Source organism: Hemiscyllium ocellatum (genome assembly GCF_020745735.1).
Source record: "Hemiscyllium ocellatum isolate sHemOce1 chromosome X unlocalized genomic scaffold, sHemOce1.pat.X.cur. SUPER_X_unloc_3, whole genome shotgun sequence".
In the NCBI taxonomy this organism is placed as follows: Eukaryota; Metazoa; Chordata; class Chondrichthyes; order Orectolobiformes; family Hemiscylliidae; genus Hemiscyllium; species Hemiscyllium ocellatum.
This window is the reverse complement of record NW_026867593.1, coordinates 53,820-76,732: the sequence shown is the minus strand read 5'-3', so window position 1 is coordinate 76,732 and position 22,913 is coordinate 53,820. Positions and strand designations below refer to the sequence as shown.

Here is a 22,913-nt window from a genome sequence, read left to right as displayed (position 1 = left end):
CTCACCACTTCCTCTGGCAGCTCCTCCCACCCACGCACCACCCTCTGGGGGGAAAAAGTTACCCCAGATCTCTATTAAAGTTTTTCCCCCCACTCGCCTTAAACCCACGCCCCTCTAGTTCTGGCCTCCCCGTCCCCATGGAAGAGTCCTTGTGTACCCTATATCCACACACCCCTCGTGATGTTATAAACCTCTATAAGGTCACCCCCTCAGCCTCCGAGGCTCCAGGGAAAACAGCCCCAGCCCCTCCCTGTAGCTCAGACCCTCCAGTTCTGGGAGAATTCTGGTCAAAGTTTTCCCCACCCTCTGCAATGTCATAACATCCTACTTTACGGAGCCCAGAATTGCGCACACTATTCCAAACGCGGCCACACCAACGTCCGGTACAGGCACAACGTGACATTCAAACTGCTGTATTCAATACAGGCAAGATAAAGGGGGTGGTCAGCACTGAGGGGAGCAGGCGCTGTGGGAGGGTCAGTGCTGAGGGAGCGGGTGCTGTGGGAGGGTCAGCACTGAGGGGAGCAGGTGCTGTGGAAGGGTCAGTGCTGAGGGAGTGGGTGCTGTGGGAGGGTCAGTGCTGAGGGAGCGGGTGCTGTGGGAGGGTCAGTGCTGAGGGAGCGGGTGCTGTGGAAGGGTCAGTGCTGAGGGAGCGGGTGCTGTGGGAGGGTCAGTGCTGAGGGAGCGGGTGCTGTGGGAGGGTCAGTGCTGAGGGAGCGGGTGCTGTGGGAGGGTCAGTGCTGAGGGAGCGGGTGCTGTGGGAGGGTCAGTGCTGAGGGAGCGGGTGCTGTGGGAGGGTCAGTGCTGAGGGTGCGGGTACTGTGGGAGGGTCAGTGCTGAGGGAGTGGGTGCTGTGGGAGGGTCAGTGCTGAGGGAGGGTCAGTGCTGAGGGTGCGGGTGCTGTGGGAGGGTCAGTGCTGAGGGAGTGGGCGCTGTGGGAGGGTCAGTGCTGAGGGAGTGGGTGCTGAGGGAGGGTCAGTGCTGAGGGAGGGTCAGTGCTGAGGGAGTGGGCGCTGTGGGAGGGTCAGTGCTGAGGGAGCGGGTGCTGTGGGAGGGTCAGTGCTGAGGGAGCGGGTGCTGTGGGAGGGTCAGTGCAGAGGGAGCGGGTGCTGTGGGAGGGTCAGTGCAGAGGGAGCGGGTGCTGTGGGAGGGTCAGTGCAGAGGGAGCGGGCGCTGTGGGAGGGTCAGTGCAGAGGGAGCGGGCGCTGTGGGAGGGTCAGTGCTGAGGGAGCGGGCGCTGTGGGAGGGTCAGTGCTGAGGGAGCGGGCGCTGTGGGAGGGTCAGTGCTGAGGGAGCGGGTGCTGTGGGAGGGTCAGTGCCACCTTCCCCATCCTGTCACCCTGTGACTCCACACTCAATGAGCTTTGACCCCGTGCCCCTCGCTCCTGTTTGTTGAGTGACCCTCCCCGGGACCTTAGGAAATGTGTGTGACTCCTGTCTTGCCTTGTCTCACCCAAATGCAACACCACCCTCATGTCCCACCCTCTGCCCATCTGATCCAGAGCCCCTTGCACCCTGAGGTGACCTTCCTCCCTACCCCTCCACCTTTGGGGCGAACGTTCCTCACCGCCTGTCCTAAATTCCCCTCCCAATCCCATTGATAAAGATGACAGGCAGTGTGGTGGAGCCACCCTTCATCCCCGTGGCACACCACTGGGTCACAACGCCCACCCCCTCTGCCTCCTGCCGTCCAGCCCACGTTGGTGAGCTCCCTCCCCCCTGGAGTCTGGGTGAGGAGACCTGACTCAAAGGCCGGGAGCGTGAGGCGTCGCCGAAGGACTCACCAAATTCCGCTCGGACAGCGTCCACTGCTCTGTCCTCTCCTCCCCCTTCCTCGGTCACGAGGGTCAGTGCTGAAGGAGTGCCGCACCGGCTGAGGGTCAGCGCTGAGGGAGCGCCGCACCGTCGGAGGGTCAGCGCTGAGGGAGCGCCGCACCGTCGGAGGGTCAGCGCTGAGGGAGCGCCGCACCGTCGGAGGGTCAGCGCTGAGGGAGCGCCGCACCGTCGGAGGGTCAGCGCTGAGGGAGCGCCGCACCGTCGGAGGGTCAGCGCTGAGGGAGCGCCGCACCGTCGGAGGGTCAGCGCTGAGGGAGCGCCGCACCGTCGGAGGGTCAGCGCTGAGGGAGCGGGTGCTGTGGGAGGGTCAGCGCTGAGGGAGCGCCGCACCGGCTGAGGGTCAGCGCTGAGGGAGCGCCGCACCGGCTGAGGGTCAGCGCTGAGGGAGCGCCGCACCGGCTGAGGGTCAGCGCTGAGGGAGCGCCGCACCGGCTGAGGGTCAGCGCTGAGGGAGCGGGTGCTGTGGGAGGGTCAGCACTGAGGGAGCGCCGCACTGTCGGAGGGTCAGTACTGCAGGAGCCCAGGCAGGACTGTGCGAGACACGATCTCCCCGCCCCACGCTGATCAGTCCCCTCGCTCCTCCAGGCATCGCGGGAGAGGCCGCTCTGCCCGTCGGGTGCCGGGCTGACCGATCTACGCCAACCCCCGCTCCTCTGCGGTCGCCCCACAGCATCAGAACGTCACGCCCTCCCTCTGTCGACCTGCCTCTGAACGGGAGCGTGTCCGGGCTGCACCCTTTATTAATCGCTTAAACTTTTTGTTTCTTTGGGAGGGGAGGGAACGTAGGGGCAGGAGGGGTGAGGTGTGACTGTCACATCCCTTTTCCCCCCGAGTGAGGGGATCTGGGGATGGGGACACTGTCCCTTTAAGCGCTCTCAGGAGTTCAGGGAGAGAGAGAGAGAGAGAGAGAGAGGATTCTGAAGTGAAACTGAAAGTAGAGCCCAGGGCAGTGAGCGAGGACGGGCCGGAAGTGAAGGTTGTGGTCCTGGGGTGTGGAGGGATTTCTGACAGTATTCAGCGCCCCCATACACAGCCCACCACCGCCTCCCCTCACAGGGAGCAGAGAGAGGGTCACGGTGATGTGGTACTGGGTGGTCCCTTTAAATACTGCCTTGTCTGTGCAGTGATAACCTAACGCCTGTGTGTCTCTGTGTCGGTGTCTGTGTCTCTGTGTGTCTCTCTCTGTGTGTGTCCATCTCTCTCTCTCTCTGTGTCTCTCTCTGTGTCTCTCTGTGTGTCTGTGTCTCTCTCTCTGTGTCTCTCTCTGTGTGTGTCCATCTCTCTCTCTCTCTCTCTCTGTGTCTCTGTCGTTTCATTCCCACACCCTCCAGTGAGGGGTCCCCTGAACTCTGTTAGTGGAGCCCAGTCACAGGCTCACCCCCCCCACAGGGTGGAGTGGGGGAGGGAGGGGGGTGTGGACAGAGAGGGTCATCACCCCAACCCTGCACTCGCAGGGACCACCCTCACTTTCTAAAGCCCTCAACGTCCACTCGCGTTCCTCTCCCAACAGACCACAGCACCCACCCTACCTCAGCACTGACCCTCCCACAGCACCCACTCCCTCAGCACTGACCCTCCCTCAGCACCTACTCCCTCAGCACTGACCCTCCCACAGCACCCACTCCCTCAGCACTGACCCTCCCACAGCACCCACTCCCTCAGCACTGACCCTCCCTCAGCACCCGCTCCCTCAGCACTGACCCTCCCACAGCACCCGCTCCCTCAGCACTGACCCTCCCATAGGGCCCGCTCCCTCAGCACTGACCCTCCCACAGCGCCCGCTCCCTCAGCACTGACCCTCCCACAGCGCCCACTCCCTCAGCACTGGCCCTCCCACAGCACTGGCCCTCCCTCAGCACTGGCCCTCCCTCAGCACTGGCCCTCCCTCAGCACTGACCCTCCCACAGCACTGACCCTCCCTCAGCACCCACTCCCTCAGCACTGACCCTCCCTCAGCACTGACCCTCGGTGCCGGACGATGCTAGGGGCTCGCGCTGGGAGCGGGTTGGGGGAGGTGCTGGTCCCGGACGAGGTGTGGGAAGCCCTGAGGGCTGACCCCCGCCTGCCCGATTTCGAGGGGAGCCACGGGGTGGAGGTGGGTCTGCAGCAGGGCGCTCGCTCCCCCAGGGGGATGTGCACCCTCGCCCTGACCCCCCGACACTCCGGCCCTTGGCACTGGCTGGCGCGGGCCCGGGAGGAGTTGGTGCGCCTGTGCTGCTCGGTGCTCCCGGGCCGGAGGGCGGGCGGACGCGACGCGGTGCCCCCGGCCCCCTCCCCCTCCCCCACCCCCTCGGACGACCTCTGCCCCATCTGCCTGGGTGAGATTGGTGAGAGGCAGAGCCTGAACCGCTGCGGCCACACGTTTTGCCAGCCCTGCCTACAGGGGGCGTTCCGGGTCCGGCCGGTCTGCCCCGTCTGTGGTCTGGTCTATGGCACGGTGACCGGGGACCAGCCAGCGGGGGGCTCGATGTCGTCTGCGAGACAACAGAGCCTCCACTTACCCGGGTACGAGAACTCAGGCACCATCCAGATCACCTACACCATCCCCAGCGGCGTCCAGGGGGTAAGGGGCTAATCATCCTGTTCTCACCCCCTTACTGTGGGGGGGCACAGAGATAAGGAGGAGGTGACACACACAAAGATAGGGAGGGGGTGTAGGGGGGCTGGAGGGGGTGTAGGGGGGTTGGGGGGGGTGACACACACAGAGATAGGGAGGGGGTGTAGGGGGCCGGAGGGGGTGACACACACAGAGATAGGGAGGGGGTGTAGGGGGCCGGAGGGGGGTGACACACACTTAGATAGGGAGGGGGTGTAGGGGGTGACACACACTGAGATAGGGAGGGGGTGTAGGGGGTGACACACACTGAGATAGGGAGGGGGTGTAGGGGGCTGGAGGGGGTGGCACGGGTTGTATTTGTGGGGGTATGTTGCTGGGGTATTTTCGGGATGTGTTGCCAAAGGTGGGGGTGGGTTGTTACAGGGGGGTGTTTGGGGGGGGTGTTAGGTACGGTGGGGGTGGGTTGTTACAGCAGGATGTTTGGGGGGGGTGTTAGGGACAGTGGGGGTGGGGGTGGGTTGTTACAGGGGGATGTTTGGGGGGGGGGGGGGGTGGTGGGGCTGTCCTTGGCGGTCAGTCTCTGACCTGTCCTTGCTGGTTTTAGCCTGAACACCCGAACCCCGGCCTGCCGTACCGAGGGACAACGCGAGTGGCCTACCTCCCTGACTGTAGGGAGGGACGCAAAGTTCACCAGCTCCTCCAGAGGGCCTTCGATCAGAGGCTGGTGTTCACCGTCGGCACCTCTCGCACCACCGGGAGATCTAACGTGGTGACTTGGAATGACATTCACCACAAAACCAGCCCCTGGGGGGGCCCGCAGCGGTGAGTGTCTGTCTGTCTGTCTGTCTGCAGCACAGGCCGATCCCAGCCTGGCTGTGTGTGTGTGTGTGTGTGTGTGTGTGTGTATGTGGGAGTGTGTCTGTGTGTGACAGTGTGTGTGTGTTTTGGGTGAGTGAGTGTGTGTGTTGGGGTGAGTGTGTGTACTGGGGTTAGTGTATCTGTGTGTGTGTGTGTTTCTGTGTGAGTGTGTATGTGGGAGTGTGTCAGTGTGAATATGTGTGGGGGGGAGTGTGTGAGAGTGTGGGAATGTGAGTGAGTGAGCGTGTGTGTGCTGAGGTGTGTGTGTGTGTGAGAGTGAGTGAGTGTGTGTGTTGGGGTGTGTGTGAGTGAGTGTGTGTGTGTTGGGGTGTGAGTGAGTGTGTGTGTGTTGGGGTGAGTGTGAGTGTGTGTGTGTTGGGGTGAGTGTGAGTGTGTGTGTGTTGGGCTGAGTGTGTGTGTGTGTGGGAGTGAGTGAGTGTGTGTTGGGGTGAGTGTGTGAGAGTGCGTGAGTGTGTGTGTTGGGGGTGTGTGTGTGTTGCGGGGGTGTGTGAGAGTGTGTGTGTTTTGGGTGAGTGAGTGTGTGTGTTGGGGTGAGTGTGTGTACTGGGGTTAGTGTATCTGTGTGTGTGTGTTTCTGTGTGAGTGTGTATGTGGGAGTGTGTCAGTGTGAATATGTGTGGGGGGAGTGTGTGTGAGTGTGGGAATGTGAGTGAGTGTGTGTGCTGAGGTGAGTGTGTGTGGGAGTGAGTGTGTGTGTGTGTGGGAGTGAGTGTGTGTGTGTGTTGGGGTGAGTGTGAGGGTGTGTGTGTTGGGGTGAGTGTGAGAGTGTGTGTGTGTGTTGGGGTGAGTGTGTGTGTGTGTGTTGGGGTGAGTGTGTGTGTGTGTGTTGGGGTGAGTGTGTGTGTGTGTGTTGGGCTGAGTGTGTGTGTGTGTGTTGGGCTGAGTGTGAGAGTGTGTGTGTGTGTTGGGCTGAGTGTGTGTGTGGGAGTGTGTGTGTTGGGCTGAGTGTGTGTGTGGGAGTGTGTGTGTGTGTGTGGGAGTGTGTGTGTGTGTGTGTTGGGGTGAGTGTGTGAGAGAGTGTGTGTTTTGGGTGAGTGAGTGTGTGTTGGGGTGTGTGTGTGTACTGGGGTTAGTGTATCTGTGTGAGTGTGTATGTGGGAGTGTGTCAGTGTGAATATGTGTGGGGGGGAGTGTGTGAGAGTGTGGGAATGTGAGTGTGTGTGTGTTGGAGTGAGCGTGTGTACTGGGGTGAGTGCGTGTGCGTGTACGTTGGGGGTGTGTGTGGGTGTGTGTGAGTGTGTGTGTGTCTGTGTGTGTAAGACACACCTCCCCCACCTGTTTTGATGGCACGTCCCCCTTTTCTCTGCAGCTTCGGATACCCCGACCCCTCGTACTTGGAGCGAGTACAGCAGGAACTGGCGGCTAAAGGCATCACAGCAGACTAGCGGAGCCAGAGGGTCCAGATACCCCAGAGCGCCGGGGGGGAGAGAGGGGCGGGGGGGGGGGTGAGGAGGGGACAGGGGTGCGGTTCAGAGTCATCCACTTTGCAGTCTGACTCTGGAGGAAGACTTCAGGCAGTGTGTGTGTGTGTATATGAGAGAGAGAGAGAGAGAGCAAAGATCTTCTCTTTCATTGATCGGGGATGGGAAAATCTCAGCTGCTCATTGTGAGCACTGTTTACGCAGCTGGAGGTTCCAGCGGCAATGAGCCGCAGCCGAGACGGGTTGTGCCGCAATGGAAGTTCGGTTGGCCTCAGGTCGCTGACTGGTCTGTGGGCTGCTGACCTGTTATCTGTAATGAAGGATTTCCCACCTGGCAACAGGAGTGTGAATGCTGCTCAAGTCACTGTACAGCTGAGGGCATTGAACAAGACTGCGACCGGCTGTCCCTCTGTTCTCTGCAGTAAAAGCCACTGAAGAGCAGCAGTTTAACTTCCCTCCAGTGTCTGCTGTGAGCTGTGACTTTTAGTCAACAAATCGGAGATTTATTTATCGGTGAGCCAGCCACCCTGTGCCTGCTACAAACCAATGGGAGCATCCTGAGAAGAAAGATGAAGAAACAGATCAACGCAAGGACCGTCTCAGCAGAATCCTGTGACCAGGGAACACGGAAACACTTCCTTGGATTTCCCTTCCATCCGTAGCACCCGTGTTTTCTTTACCTGTCTGTGTGTGTGGGCATGTGGAAGGGGGGAGGCTGAGGAGGGGATTTGAGTTATAATTTGTTGAGCTATTACCCTGGTGCTCTGTACCTACTGACCCGTCCCCAGAGCCCAATAATAAATAGTAAATCTGATTCCGTACAGAGCCTGGTGTCTGCTTTCTGGGAGTCTGGGTCCACTGGGGAGTTACGTCTGATTCTAGCAAATCTTTCCTGTCTGTGGGAAGCTGATGAACAGTCGGTCTGATCGCTCACACACCTCCAGCCCTCCACCTCCCCGCAGCGAGGGCTGATAGGAGAGAGTGTGAGGGAGACTGTGTGTGTGCATGTGTGAGTGAGTGTGTGCATGTGTGAGAGAAAGTGTGTGTATGTGTGTGAGAGAGAGAGTTTGTGTGTGAGAGAGAAAGTGAGTGAGTGTGTTGAGAGAGTGTGTTTGTGAGTGTGTGTAAGAGAGTGTGTGTGAGAGAGAGAATGAGAGAGTGTACGTGTGAGAGAAAGTGAGTGAGTGTGTTTGTGAGTGTGTGTGTTGGGAGAGTGTGTTTGTGAGTGTGTGTAAGAGAGAGTGTGTGATAGTGTTAGAGAGAGAGTATGTGTGTGAGAGAGAGAGTGTGTGCAAGAGAAAGTGTGTGAGAGAGAGAGAGAGAATGAGAGAGTCTGCGTGTGAGAGAGTGAGTGTGAGAGTGTGTGTGTGAGAGAATGTGTGAATGTCTGTGTGAGAGTGAGTGTGTGTGTATGTGTGAGAGAGAGAGAGTGAGAGTGTGTGTGTGAGAGAGTGTGTGAGAGTGTGTGAGTGACTGAGTGTGAGAGAGTGTGTATGTATGTGTGTGAGAGAGAGTGTGTATGTGTGAAAGAGAGTGTGAGTGTACGCATGAGTGTGTGTGTGGGAGTGAGAATGAGTGTGAGAAAGAGTGTGTGACACTGAGAGAGAGAGATCGCATTTGAGACAGTGAGCATGAGAGAGAGAGAGAGACCGAGACAGACAGAGAGAGAGAGAGAGTAAATGGGCGTGAGTGTAAGAGACCAGGCTAGAGGGAGGCCATTCGGCCCATCTGGTCAGCCCTGCCGTTCGGTCACAGCCAGTCGCGGTGGGACGGGGTGAATGCCCCGATATCGCCGAGGCTTTGGAGCGGTGAGGGGGAATGCAGAAGGTGGTTTGCTGAGGCGGGAGGGTTCGGGGGGTGGGGTGGGCGGTGGGGAGACTCGGTCAGGGTCTGTGAGAGTGTGGACCCCCCCCTCGGCAGGGGGTTTGGGGAGGGGTATGAGGCAGCGACGGGTCTCGGAGGTTTCGGCGATGGGCGCGTCGACTTGCCAAGGGACGGAGGGAGATGGACCGAGGGGGGGGCAGGAGACACCAGCTTCACTGGGTGCGTCACGTTCGGTACAGTATCGAGGGCCGAAGGGCCTGTCCCTGCGCTGGACCGTTCGATAACTGCGTCTGTTTCCCCGCCGACCCCATTCTCCCTCTGACCCTGACTAATCAGGAACCTCGCCATCTCGGTGATAACCACACCCCCTCAGTCCCACAGCCTCCCCCCTACCCCCTTCCTCTCCTCACCCCCTAAAGGGTCACCCTCAGGCTGTGCCCTCAGGGTCCCCGGTCCCTCCTGGGGCTGGAAACATCTTCCCGGCGTTCACTCCATCCCCTCCCCTCCCACCCCTCCCAACCCCTTCACCCTCCGCAACTCCATCGAGTACAGACCCAGAGTCTTTGACCCCCACCTCCTCCTCCTCCTACGACGCACCCTTCATCGCTGGCATCTGTCCCTCTGGACACCCCCCCACCTCTCCAACTGCAGCGCGTCCCCTCCTCAGATACGGGGGGGGGGCCACGAAACAGTTCACAATAATCAGAACCGGGGGGGGGGTGGGTGGGAGGGTAGAGCCCCAGCTCTGCCCCCCATTCCCCCCCACCTCGCCTTCTCGAAATGCACGCCCGACGTTTGCGTTCGCCTCCCCCTGGGCGCGGAAGGGAATCAATCCCGTAGCACCGCCCACGGGTGCGCCCGTTCCCGACGCCTTCCCGCGCTGCTGGCTCTCCCCAGCCCGTTCCTCCCTCAGCCTCCGCGACCCCTAGCCGTTCCCCCTCCACCCACCTCTGGGTCACTGAACCACAGCGACCCTCAGCGCCTTAGTCCTGGCGTAACGCGGAGAGCTGTGGCGTCCAACACTGAGCCCTGAAGTCACCCGGCCGCCATCTTGGAAAGGAGCCCTTCCTCTCCACTCTCTAGTGGTCAGCCGATCCTCCATCCACGCCCCGTACCTTGTCCCCAATGCCATGGACTCTTCTCTTGGTCAACAGCTCCCTGTGCCACACCCTGTCAAAGGACGTCTAGCAACCCCAATAGACCACATCCACTGGCTCCCCTTAGTCTAACGTGAGTATGAGAAAGAGAGAGAGAGAGAGGCCGTGGAGGAAGAGTGTGAGGGGGAGGGAGAGAGTGAGGGGGATGCAGTTACGAAGTAAGGAGGAGACGCACCCGAGAGAGAAAGAGAGACAGAGTGAAATACATATGGACACACATATGGAGGGACAGAGAGGAGAGGCACACATACACACAGAGAGACGTAGACACAGTGAGAGTGACAGGGAGGGAGAGAGACAAATAGGGACAGATACACACACACACAGACAGGGGTTCAGAGAGATAGAAAGACACACACACACACACACACACACACACACACACACACACACACAGACAAGGACACAGAGAGAGAGAGAGACACACATTGATAGAGAGACACACAGATAGACAGAGACAGACACACGTAGACAGACTGAGCAAGAGAGACGCACAGATAGACAGATGTACACACATGTAGGGAGAGAGACACACACACACACGGTTACAGAGAGAGATGTACTCAGTGATAGAGAGATGCACTCAGAGAGAGTGAGACAGAGAGAGACACACTCTGATAGACTCACAAGGAGAGAGAGATACCCAGTGATAGAGACACACACTGACAGACACACACACAGGGACAGAGAGAGACACACAGGGACAGAGCGATGCATTCTGAAAGACTCACAAGGAGAGAGAGATACCCAGTGACAGACAGAGACACACACTGATAGACACACACACAGGGACAGAGAGAGACACACAGGGACAGAGCGATGCATTCTGAAAGACTCACAAGGAGAGAGAGATACCCAGTGACAGACAGAGACACACACTGACAGACACACACACAGGGACAGAGAGAGATACACTCTGATAGATAGAGAGACAGAGAGACACACACAGGGACAGAGAGAGACACACTCTGATAGACTCACAAGGAGAGAGAGATACCCAGTGATAGAGACACACACTGACAGACACACACACAGGGACAGAGAGAGACACACTTGGTGATAGGGAAAGACAGAGAGACACACATGGGACAGAGAGAGAGACAGTGATAGAGAGACAGAGAGACACAAACTCTGAAAAAGAGAGACACACAGGGACAGAGAGAGACACACTTGGTGATAGGGAGAGACAGAGAGAGACACACACACCCTGATAGAGAGAGAGGCAGAGACACACACACCACACACACACACACACACACACACACACACACACAGGGACAGAAAGAGACACATGGGACAGAGAGGGACACACTCTGATAGAGATAGAGAGAGACACACACAGGGATAGAGAGAGACTCACTCAGTGATGGAGAGAGAGAGAGAGAGAGACAGATAGAGACAGACACACTGATAGATACACAGGATCAGAGACAGACACACACAGGGACAGAGAGAGATGCACTTAGTTATAGAGACAGACACACACTCTGATAGAGAGAGAGAGAGAGACAGTGATAGAGAGAGATGGAGAGAGACATACTCTGATAGTGAGAGATATGCTAGTTGACAGAGAGACAGACTCTCATACAGACACACAGAGTGTCAGAGAGAGACGCATTCAGTGATAGAGAGACACACAGGGTCAGAGATACACACTCAGTGACAGAGAGAGAGAGAGAGAGAGAGACACTCTGATAGCGAGACACACACACAGGGACAGAGTTGGATTGATTGGCTGTATTAAACACCCCCTCCCACCCCCAAAACACCGTTGACACAGCACATTTGCACTCTCGGGGCAGAATCTAGGATGGGAACTGGTGGGGGGGGGGAGGTGGGTTGGGGGAATTTCCTAGGAATGGTGGGAGGGATCTGAAGGGCAGAGGGAAGAGGCAATGAAACTGCAGTGGGGGGAAAATGCTGCAGCTCTGTAACAGATCTCTGAGGCTGAGAGGATACTGAGAGGTCTGTCTGTCTCTCCCTCTGTGTGTGTGTGTGTGTGTGTGTGTGTGTGTGTGTGCGCGTGTGTGTGTCACTCTCTCTCTCTCTCTGTGCCCCCTCCCCTCCTTCTCTCTCTGTGTCTCCCACTCCCTTCACCGGTATCTCTCCCTCTCTCTCTCTCTCCACAGTGTCTCTCCCTGGTGTCTGGATCCTCCTCTTGCCTCTGTCTTCCAACCCTCCCTCTCCTGCCTCTCTGTCCCCTCACTCCTCTGTGTGTGTGTGTCTCTCTGACCCCCTGCGTCTCTCTCTCTCTCTCTCTCTCTCTCTCTCTCTCTGTCTTCCACTCCCTTCACCGGTATCTCTCTCTCTCTCTGTCCTCTCTCTCCTCAGTGTCTCTCCCTGGTGTCTGTATCTCCCTCTGTCTTCCAACCCTCCTTCTCCTGCCCCTCTCTCTCCCCTGTGTGTGTGTGTGTGTGTGTGTGTCTGACCCCCTGCGTCTCTCTCTCTCTCCTGCTACAGATGAAGGACAAACACTCATTGTCACTAACAGCTCAGCCCTCTGTGCTGCGGTGTAAGCTGGTGGTGGTGGGGGATGTGCAGTGTGGGAAGACAGCAATGCTGCAGGTCTTAGCGAAAGACTCCTACCCCGAGGTAGGTTCCCAGTGTCTGGGAAATCAACCCCCTCCACCCTCCATCAGACCTCCCCTCCCCCCATCATCCCCCACCCTGCATCTCCACCCCCCCTTCCCTCCATCTCGTCCCTCTCTCCATCTCCCCCCCCCCCCCCTCCATCTCCCCCCCTCCCTCCATCTCCCCGTCCCTCCATCTCCCCCATCCCTCTCTCTCCCCCCTCCCTGCATCTCTCCATCTCCCGCCCTTATGCCATCACCCCCTCGGTCTACCTCACCCTCACACACTCTGTCCATCGATCCTCCATTCCTCTATCAGCTCTGATGGGGACATGTAGAGGAAGTTTTACTCTGTATCTAACCCTGCAATATTCCTGTCCCGGGGAATGTTAGATGCAGGGACAGTGTAGAGGGAGCTTTGCACTGTATCTAACCCTGTGTTAGTGTTACAGAGCTGTACCCTGTATCTAACCCTGTGTTGGTGTTACAGAGCTGTACCCTGTATCTAACCCTGTGTTAGTGTTACAGAGCTGTACCCTGTATCTAACCCTGTGTTGGTGTTACAGAGCTGTACCCTGTATCTAACCCTGTGTTAGTGTTACAGAGCTGTACCCTGTATCTAACCCTGTCTTAGTGTTACAGAGCTGTACCCTGTATCTAACCCTGTGTTAGTGTTACAGAGCTGTACCCTGTATCTAACCCTGTGTTAGTGTTACAGAGCTGTACTCTGTATCTAACCCTGTGTTAGTGTTACAGAGCTGTACTCTGTATCTATCCCTGTGTTAGTGTTACAGAGCTGTACTCTGTATCTATCCCTGTGTTAGTGTTACAGAGCGGTACCCTGTATCTAACCCTGTGTTAGTGTTACAGAGCTGTGCCCTGTATCTAACCCTGTGTTAGTGTTACAGAGCTGTACCCTGTGTCTAACCCTGTGTTAGTGTTACAGAGCTGTACTCTATATCTAACCCTGTGTTAGTGTTACAGAGCTGTACTCTGCATCTAACCCTGTGTTAGTGTTACAGAGCTGTACTCTGTATCTATCCCTGTGTTAGTGTTACAGAGCTGTACTCTGTATCTAACCCTGTGTTAGTGTTACAGAGCTGTACCCTGTGTCTAACCCTGTGTTAGTGTTACAGAGCTGTACCCTGTATCTAACCCTGTGTTAGTGTTACAGAGCTGTACCCTGTATCTAACACTGTGTTGGTGTTACAGAGCTGTACTCTGTATCTAACCCTGTGTTAGTGTTACAGAGCTGTGCCCTGTATCTAACCCTGTGTTAGTGTTACAGAGCTGTACCCTGTGTCTAACCCTGTGTTAGTGTTACAGAGCTGTACTCTATATCTAACCCTGTGTTAGTGTTACAGAGCTGTACTCTGCATCTAACCCTGTGTTAGTGTTACAGAGCTGTACTCTGTATCTATCCCTGTGTTAGTGTTACAGAGCTGTACTCTGTATCTAACCCTGTGTTAGTGTTACAGAGCTGTACCCTGTGTCTAACCCTGTGTTAGTGTTACAGAGCTGTACCCTGTATCTAACCCTGTGTTAGTGTTACAGAGCTGTACCCTGTATCTAACACTGTGTTGGTGTTACAGAGCTGTACTCTGTATCTAACCCTGTGTTAGTGTTACAGAGCTGTACCCTGTATCTAACCCTGTGTTAGTGTTACAGAGCTGTACTCTGTATCTAACCCTGTGTTAGTGTTACAGAGCTGTACCCTGTATCTAACCCTGTGTTCGTGTTACAGAGCTGTACTCTGTATCTAACCCTGTGTTAGTGTTACAGAGCAGTACTCTGTATCTAACCCTGTGTTAGTGTTACAGAGCTGTACTCAGTATCTAACCCTGTGTTAGTGTTACAGAGCTGTACCCTGTATCTAACCCTGTGTTAGTGTTACAGAGCTGTGCCCTGTATCTAACCCTGTGTTAGTGTTACAGAGCTGTACCCTCTGTTAGTGTTACAGAGCTGTACCCTGTATCTAACCCTGTGTTGGTGTTCCAGAGCTGTACTCTGTATCTATCCCTGTGTTGGTGTTACAGAGCTGTACCCTGTATCTAACCCTGTGTTAGTGTTACAGAGCTGTACCCTGTATCTAACCCTGTGTTAGTGTTACAGAGCTGTACTCTGTATCTAACCCTGTGTTAGTGTTACAGAGCTGTACCCTGTATCTAACCCTGTGTTAGTGTTACAGAGCTGCACCCTGTATCTAACCCTGTGTTCGTGTTACAGAGCTGTACTCTGTATCTAACCCTGTGTTAGTGTTACAGAGCTGTACCCTGTATCTAACCCTGTGTTAGTGTTACAGAGCTGTACCCTGTATCTAACCCTGTGTTAGTGTTACAGAGCTGTACTCTGTATCTAACCCTGTGTTAGTGTTACAGAGCTGTACTCTGTATCTAACCCTGTGTTAGTGTTACAGAGCTGTACCCTGTATCTAACCCTGTGTTAGTGTTACAGAGCTGTACCCTGTATCTAACCCTGTGTTAGTGTTACAGAGCTGTACTCTGTATCTAACCCTGTGTTAGTGTTACAGAGCTGTACCCTGTATCTAACCCTGTCTTAGTGTTACAGAGCTGTACCCTGTATCTAACCCAGTGTTAGTGTTACAGAGCTGTACCCTGTATCTAACCCTGTGTTAGTGTTACAGAGCTGTACCCTGTATCTAAGCCTGTGTTAGTGTTACAGAGCTGTACCCTGTATCTAGCCATGTGTTAGTGTTACAGAGCTGTACCCTGTATCTAACCCTGTGTTAGTGTTACAGAGCTGTACCCTGTATCTAACCCAGTGTTAGTGTTACAGAGCTGTACCCTGTATCTAACCCTGTGTTAGTGTTACAGAGCTGTACCCTGTATCTAACCCTGTGTTGGTGTTACAGAGCTGTACCCTTATCTAACCCTGTGTTAGTGTTACAGAGCTGTCCTCTGTATCTAACCCTGTGTTGGTGTTACAGACCTGTACCCTGTATCTAACCCTGTGTTAGTGTTACAGAGCTGTACTCTGTATCTAACCCTGTGTTAGTGTTACAGAGCTGTACCCTGTATCTAACCCTGTGTTAGTGTTACAGAGCTGTACTCTGTATCTATCCCTGTGTTAGTGTTACAGAGCTGTACTCTGTATCTATCCCTGTGTTGGTGTTACAGAGCTGTACCCTGTATCTAACCCTGTGTTAGTGTTACAGAGCTGTACTCTGTATCTAACCCAGTGTTAGTGTTACAGAGCTGTACCCTGTATCTAACCCTGTGTTAGTGTTACAGAGCGTACTCTGTATCTAACCCTGTGTTAGTGTTACAGAGCTGTACTCTGTATCTAACCCTGTGTTAGTGATACAGAGCTGTACCCTGTGTTAGTGTTACAGAGCTGTACCCTGTATCTAACCCTGTGTTAGTGTTACAGAGCTGTACTCTGTATCTAACCCTGTGTTAGTGTTACAGAGCTGTACTCTGTATCTAACCCTGTGTTAGTGTTACAGAGCTGTACCCTGTATCTAATCCTGTGTTGGTGTTACAGAGCTGTACCCTGTATCTAACCCTGTGTTAGTGTTACAGAGCTGTACCCTGTATCTAACCCTGTGTTAGTGTTACAGAGCTGTGCCCTCTATCTAACCCTGTGTTAGTGTTACAGAGCTGTACCCTCTGTTAGTGTTACAGAGCTGTACTCTGTATCTAACCCTGTGTTAGTGTTACAGAGCTGTACTCTGTATCTATCCCTGCGTTGGTGTTACAGAGCTGTACCCTGTATCTAACCCTGTGTTAGTGTTACAGAGCTGTACTCTGTATCTAACCCCGTGTTAGTGTTACAGAGCTGTACCCTGTATCTAACCCCGTGTTAGTGTTACAGAGCTGTACCCTGTATCTAACCCTGTGTTCGTGTTACAGAGCTGTACTCTGTATCTAACCCTGTGTTAGTGTTACAGAGCTGTACTCTGTATCTAACCCTGTGTTAGTGTTACAGAGCTGTACCCTGCATCTAACCCTGTGTTAGTGTTACAGAGCTGTACCCTGTATCTAACCCTGTGTTAGTGTTACAGAGCTGTGCCCTCTATCTAACCCTGTGTTAGTGTTACAGAGCTGTACCCTCTGTTAGTGTTACAGAGCTGTACTCTGTATCTAACCCTGTGTTAGTGTTACAGAGCTGTACTCTGTATCTAACCCCGTGTTAGTGTTACAGAGCTGTACCCTGTATCTAACCCTGTGTTAGTGTTACAGAGCTGTACCCTGTATCTAACCCTGTGTTCGTGTTACAGAGCTGTACTCTGTATCTAACCCTGTGTTAGTGTTACAGAGCTGTACTCTGTATCTAACCCTGTGTTAGTGTTACAGAGCTGTACCCTGTATCTAACCCTGTGTTAGTGTTACAGAGCTGTACCCTGTATCTAACCCTGTGTTAGTGTTACAGAGCTGTACCCTGTATCTAACCCTGTGTTAGTGTTACAGAGCTGTACTCTGTATCTAACCCTGTGTTAGTGTTACAGAGCTGTACCCTGTATCTAACCCAGTGTTAGTGTTACAGAGCTGTACCCTGTATCTAACCCTGTGTTAGTGTTACACAGCTGTACCCTGTATCTAACCCTGTGTTAGTGTTACAGAGCTGTACCCTGTATCTAACCCTGTGTTAGTGTTACAGAGCTGTACTCTGTATCTAACCCTGTGTTAGTGTTACAGAGCTGTACTCTGTATCTAACCCTGTGTTAGTGTTACAGAGCTGTACTCTGTATCTAACCCTGTGTTAGTGTTACAGAGCTGTACCCTGCATCTAACCCTGTGTTAGTGTTACAGAGCTGTACCCTCTATCTAACCCTGTGTTAGTGTTACAGAGCTGTGCCCTGTATCTAACCCTGTGTTAGTGTTACAGAGCTGTACCCTCTGTTAGTGTTACAGAGCTGTACTCTGTATCTAGCCCTGTGTTAGTGTTACAGAGCTGTACTCTGTATCTATCCCTGTGTTGGTGTTACAGAGCTGTACCCTGTATCTAACCCTGTGTTAGTGTTACAGAGCTGTACTCTGTATCTAACCCTGTGTTAGTGTTACAGAGCTGTACCCTGTATCTAACCCTGTGTTAGTGTTACAGAGCTGTACTCTGTATCTAACCCTGTGTTAGTGTTACAGAGCTGTACCCTGTATCTAACCCGTACCCTGTATCTAACTCTGTGTTAGTGTTACAGAGCTGTACCCTGTATCTAACTCTGTGTTAGTGTTACAGAGCTGTACCCTGTATCTAACTCTGTGTTAGTGTTACAGAGCTGTACCCTGTATCTAACCCTGTGTTAGTGTTACAGAGCCGAAGCTGTATCTAACACTGTGTTCGTGTTACAGAGCTGTACCCTGTATCTAACCCTGTGTTGGTGTTACAGAGCTGTACTCCGTATCTATCCCTGTGTTGGTGTTACAGAGCTGTACCCTGTATCTAACCCTGTGTTCGTGTTACAGAGCTGTACCCTGTATCTTACCCAGTGTTCGGGTTACAGAGCTGTACTCTGTATCTAACCCTGTGTTAGTGTTACAGAGCTGTACCCTCTGTTAGTGTTACAGAGCTGTACCCTGTATCTAACCCTGTGTTAGTGTTACAGAGCTGTACCCTGTATCTAACCCTGTGTTAGTGTTACAGAGCTGTACCCTGTATCTAACCCTGTGTTAGTGTTACAGAGCTGTACTCTGTATCTAACCCTGTGTTAGTGTTACAGAGCTGTACCCTGTATCTAACCCTGTGTTAGTGTTACAGAGCTGTACTCTGTATCTAACCCTGTGTTGGTGTTACAGAGCTGTACTCTGTATCTAACCCTGTGTTAGTGTTACAGAGCTGTACCCTGTATCTAACCCTGTGTTAGTGTTACAGAGCTGTACTCTGTATCTAACCCAGTGTTAGTGTTACAGAGCTGTACCCCGTATCTAACCCTGTGTTAGTGTTACAGAGCTGTACCCTGTATCTAACCCTGTGTTAGTGTTACAGAGCTGTACCCTGTATCTAACCCTGTGTTAGTGTTACACAGCTGTACCCTGTATCTAACCCTGTGTTAGTGTTACAGAGCTGTACTCTGTATATAACCCTGTGTTAGTGTTACAGAGCTGTACTCTGTATCTAACCCTGTGTTAGTGTTACAGAGCTGTACTCTGTATCTAACCCTGTGTTAGTGTTACAGAGCTGTACTCTGTATCTAACCCTGTGTAAGTGTTACAGAGCTGTACCCTGTATCTAACCCTGTGTTAGTGTTACAGAGCTGTACCCTGTATCTAACCGAGTGTTAGTGTTACAGAGCTGTACTCTGTATCTAACCCTGTGTTAGTGTTACAGAGCTGTACCCTGTATCTAACCCTGTGTTAGTGTTACAGAGCTGTACCCTGTATCTAACTCTGTGTTAGTGTTACAGAGCTGTACTCTGTATCTAACCCTGTGTTGGTGTTACAGAGCTGTACCCTGTATCTAACCCTGTGTTGGTGTTACAGAGCTGTACCCTGTATCTAACCCTGTGTTAGTGTTACAGAGCTGTACTCTGTATCTAACCCTGTGTTAGTGTTACAGAGCTGTACCCTGTATCTAACCCTGTGTTAGTGTTACAGAGCTGTACCCTGTATCTAACCCTGTGTTAGTGTTACAGAGCTGTACTCTGTATCTAACCCTGTGTTAGTGTTACAGAGCTGTACTCTGTATCTAACCCTGTGTTAGTGTTACAGAGCTGTACTCTGTATCTAACCCTGTGTTCGTGTTACACAGCTTTACTCTGTATCTAACCCTGTGTTAGTGTTACAGAGCTGTACCCTGTATCTAACCCAGTGTTAGTGTTACAGAGCTGTACCCTGTATCTAACCCTGTGTTAGTGTTACAGAGCTGTACCCTGTATCTAAGCCTGTGTTAGTGTTACAGAGCTGTACCCTGTATCTAGCCATGTGTTAGTGTTACAGAGCTGTACCCTGTATCTAACCCTGTGTTAGTGTTACAGAGCTGTACCCTGTATCTAACCCAGTGTTAGTGTTACAGAGCTGTACCCTGTATCTAACCCTGTGTTAGTGTTACAGAGCTGTACCCTGTATCTAACCCTGTGTTGGTGTTACAGAGCTGTACCCTTATCTAACCCTGTGTTAGTGTTACAGAGCTGTCCTCTGTATCTAACCCTGTGTTGGTGTTACAGACCTGTACCCTGTATCTAACCCTGTGTTAGTGTTACAGAGCTGTACTCTGTATCTAACCCTGTGTTAGTGTTACAGAGCTGTACCCTGTATCTAACCCTGTGTTAGTGTTACAGAGCTGTACTCTGTATCTATCCCTGTGTTAGTGTTACAGAGCTGTACTCTGTATCTATCCCTGTGTTGGTGTTACAGAGCTGTACCCTGTATCTAACCCTGTGTTAGTGTTACAGAGCTGTACTCTGTATCTAACCCAGTGTTAGTGTTACAGAGCTGTACCCTGTATCTAACCCTGTGTTAGTGTTACAGAGCGTACTCTGTATCTAACCCTGTGTTAGTGTTACAGAGCTGTACTCTGTATCTAACCCTGTGTTAGTGATACAGAGCTGTACCCTGTGTTAGTGTTACAGAGCTGTACCCTGTATCTAACCCTGTGTTAGTGTTACAGAGCTGTACTCTGTATCTAACCCTGTGTTAGTGTTACAGAGCTGTACTCTGTATCTAACCCTGTGTTAGTGTTACAGAGCTGTACCCTGTATCTAATCCTGTGTTGGTGTTACAGAGCTGTACCCTGTATCTAACCCTGTGTTAGTGTTACAGAGCTGTACCCTGTATCTAACCCTGTGTTAGTGTTACAGAGCTGTGCCCTCTATCTAACCCTGTGTTAGTGTTACAGAGCTGTACCCTCTGTTAGTGTTACAGAGCTGTACTCTGTATCTAACCCTGTGTTAGTGTTACAGAGCTGTACTCTGTATCTATCCCTGCGTTGGTGTTACAGAGCTGTACCCTGTATCTAACCCTGTGTTAGTGTTACAGAGCTGTACTCTGTATCTAACCCCGTGTTAGTGTTACAGAGCTGTACCCTGTATCTAACCCCGTGTTAGTGTTACAGAGCTGTACCCTGTATCTAACCCTGTGTTCGTGTTACAGAGCTGTACTCTGTATCTAACCCTGTGTTAGTGTTACAGAGCTGTACTCTGTATCTAACCCTGTGTTAGTGTTACAGAGCTGTACCCTGCATCTAACCCTGTGTTAGTGTTACAGAGCTGTACCCTGTATCTAACCCTGTGTTAGTGTTACAGAGCTGTGCCCTCTATCTAACCCTGTGTTAGTGTTACAGAGCTGTACCCTCTGTTAGTGTTACAGAGCTGTACTCTGTATCTAACCCTGTGTTAGTGTTACAGAGCTGTACTCTGTATCTAACCCCGTGTTAGTGTTACAGAGCTGTACCCTGTATCTAACCCTGTGTTAGTGTTACAGAGCTGTACCCTGTATCTAACCCTGTGTTCGTGTTACAGAGCTGTACTCTGTATCTAACCCTGTGTTAGTGTTACAGAGCTGTACTCTGTATCTAACCCTGTGTTAGTGTTACAGAGCTGTACCCTGTATCTAACCCTGTGTTAGTGTTACAGAGCTGTACCCTGTATCTAACCCTGTGTTAGTGTTACAGAGCTGTACCCTGTATCTAACCCTGTGTTAGTGTTACAGAGCTGTACTCTGTATCTAACCCTGTGTTAGTGTTACAGAGCTGTACCCTGTATCTAACCCAGTGTTAGTGTTACAGAGCTGTACCCTGTATCTAACCCTGTGTTAGTGTTACACAGCTGTACCCTGTATCTAACCCTGTGTTAGTGTTACAGAGCTGTACCCTGTATCTAACCCTGTGTTAGTGTTACAGAGCTGTACTCTGTATCTAACCCTGTGTTAGTGTTACAGAGCTGTACTCTGTATCTAACCCTGTGTTAGTGTTACAGAGCTGTACTCTGTATCTAACCCTGTGTTAGTGTTACAGAGCTGTACCCTGCATCTAACCCTGTGTTAGTGTTACAGAGCTGTACCCTCTATCTAACCCTGTGTTAGTGTTACAGAGCTGTGCCCTGTATCTAACCCTGTGTTAGTGTTACAGAGCTGTACCCTCTGTTAGTGTTACAGAGCTGTACTCTGTATCTAGCCCTGTGTTAGTGTTACAGAGCTGTACTCTGTATCTATCCCTGTGTTGGTGTTACAGAGCTGTACCCTGTATCTAACCCTGTGTTAGTGTTACAGAGCTGTACTCTGTATCTAACCCTGTGTTAGTGTTACAGAGCTGTACCCTGTATCTAACCCTGTGTTAGTGTTACAGAGCTGTACTCTGTATCTAACCCTGTGTTAGTGTTACAGAGCTGTACCCTGTATCTAACCCGTACCCTGTATCTAACTCTGTGTTAGTGTTACAGAGCTGTACCCTGTATCTAACTCTGTGTTAGTGTTACAGAGCTGTACCCTGTATCTAACTCTGTGTTAGTGTTACAGAGCTGTACCCTGTATCTAACCCTGTGTTAGTGTTACAGAGCCGAAGCTGTATCTAACACTGTGTTCGTGTTACAGAGCTGTACCCTGTATCTAACCCTGTGTTGGTGTTACAGAGCTGTACTCCGTATCTATCCCTGTGTTGGTGTTACAGAGCTGTACCCTGTATCTAACCCTGTGTTCGTGTTACAGAGCTGTACCCTGTATCTTACCCAGTGTTCGGGTTACAGAGCTGTACTCTGTATCTAACCCTGTGTTAGTGTTACAGAGCTGTACCCTCTGTTAGTGTTACAGAGCTGTACCCTGTATCTAACCCTGTGTTAGTGTTACAGAGCTGTACCCTGTATCTAACCCTGTGTTAGTGTTACAGAGCTGTACCCTGTATCTAACCCTGTGTTAGTGTTACAGAGCTGTACTCTGTATCTAACCCTGTGTTAGTGTTACAGAGCTGTACCCTGTATCTAACCCTGTGTTAGTGTTACAGAGCTGTACTCTGTATCTAACCCTGTGTTGGTGTTACAGAGCTGTACTCTGTATCTAACCCTGTGTTAGTGTTACAGAGCTGTACCCTGTATCTAACCCTGTGTTAGTGTTACAGAGCTGTACTCTGTATCTAACCCAGTGTTAGTGTTACAGAGCTGTACCCCGTATCTAACCCTGTGTTAGTGTTACAGAGCTGTACCCTGTATCTAACCCTGTGTTAGTGTTACAGAGCTGTACCCTGTATCTAACCCTGTGTTAGTGTTACACAGCTGTACCCTGTATCTAACCCTGTGTTAGTGTTACAGAGCTGTACTCTGTATATAACCCTGTGTTAGTGTTACAGAGCTGTACCCTGTATCTAACCCTGTGTTAGTGTTACAGAGCTGTACTCTGTATCTAACCCTGTGTTAGTGTTACAGAGCTGTACTCTGTATCTAACCCTGTGTTAGTGTTACAGAGCTGTACTCTGTATCTAACCCTGTGTAAGTGTTACAGAGCTGTACCCTGTATCTAACCCTGTGTTAGTGTTACAGAGCTGTACCCTGTATCTAACCGAGTGTTAGTGTTACAGAGCTGTACTCTGTATCTAACCCTGTGTTAGTGTTACAGAGCTGTACCCTGTATCTAACCCTGTGTTAGTGTTACAGAGCTGTACCCTGTATCTAACTCTGTGTTAGTGTTACAGAGCTGTACTCTGTATCTAACCCTGTGTTGGTGTTACAGAGCTGTACCCTGTATCTAACCCTGTGTTGGTGTTACAGAGCTGTACCCTGTATCTAACC

General features: G+C 52.2%; 1 protein-coding gene across 2 annotated transcripts in view; it reads left to right on the top strand.

The window, feature by feature from the left end:
• Window positions 1-2,791: 2,791 nt before the first annotated feature.
• The window catches only part of LOC132808958 (probable E3 ubiquitin-protein ligase DTX3), a 57,977-nt gene continuing 37,855 nt past the window's right edge, over window positions 2,792-22,913 (top strand). The window contains exons 1-3 of one of the 2 annotated variants that reach the window (XR_009642175.1): window positions 2,792-4,399; window positions 4,998-5,215; window positions 11,804-12,266. Coding sequence is in view for 1 of the 2 variants with exons in the window: in XM_060822349.1 (XP_060678332.1) it covers window positions 3,815-4,399; window positions 4,998-5,215; window positions 6,582-6,657 (879 nt within the window). In the remaining variant the exon portion in view is untranslated. Of the gene's footprint in view, window positions 4,400-4,997; window positions 5,216-6,581; window positions 6,694-11,803; window positions 12,267-22,913 lie in introns of those variants that run through there. The other variant, XM_060822349.1, reaches the window with a different exon arrangement.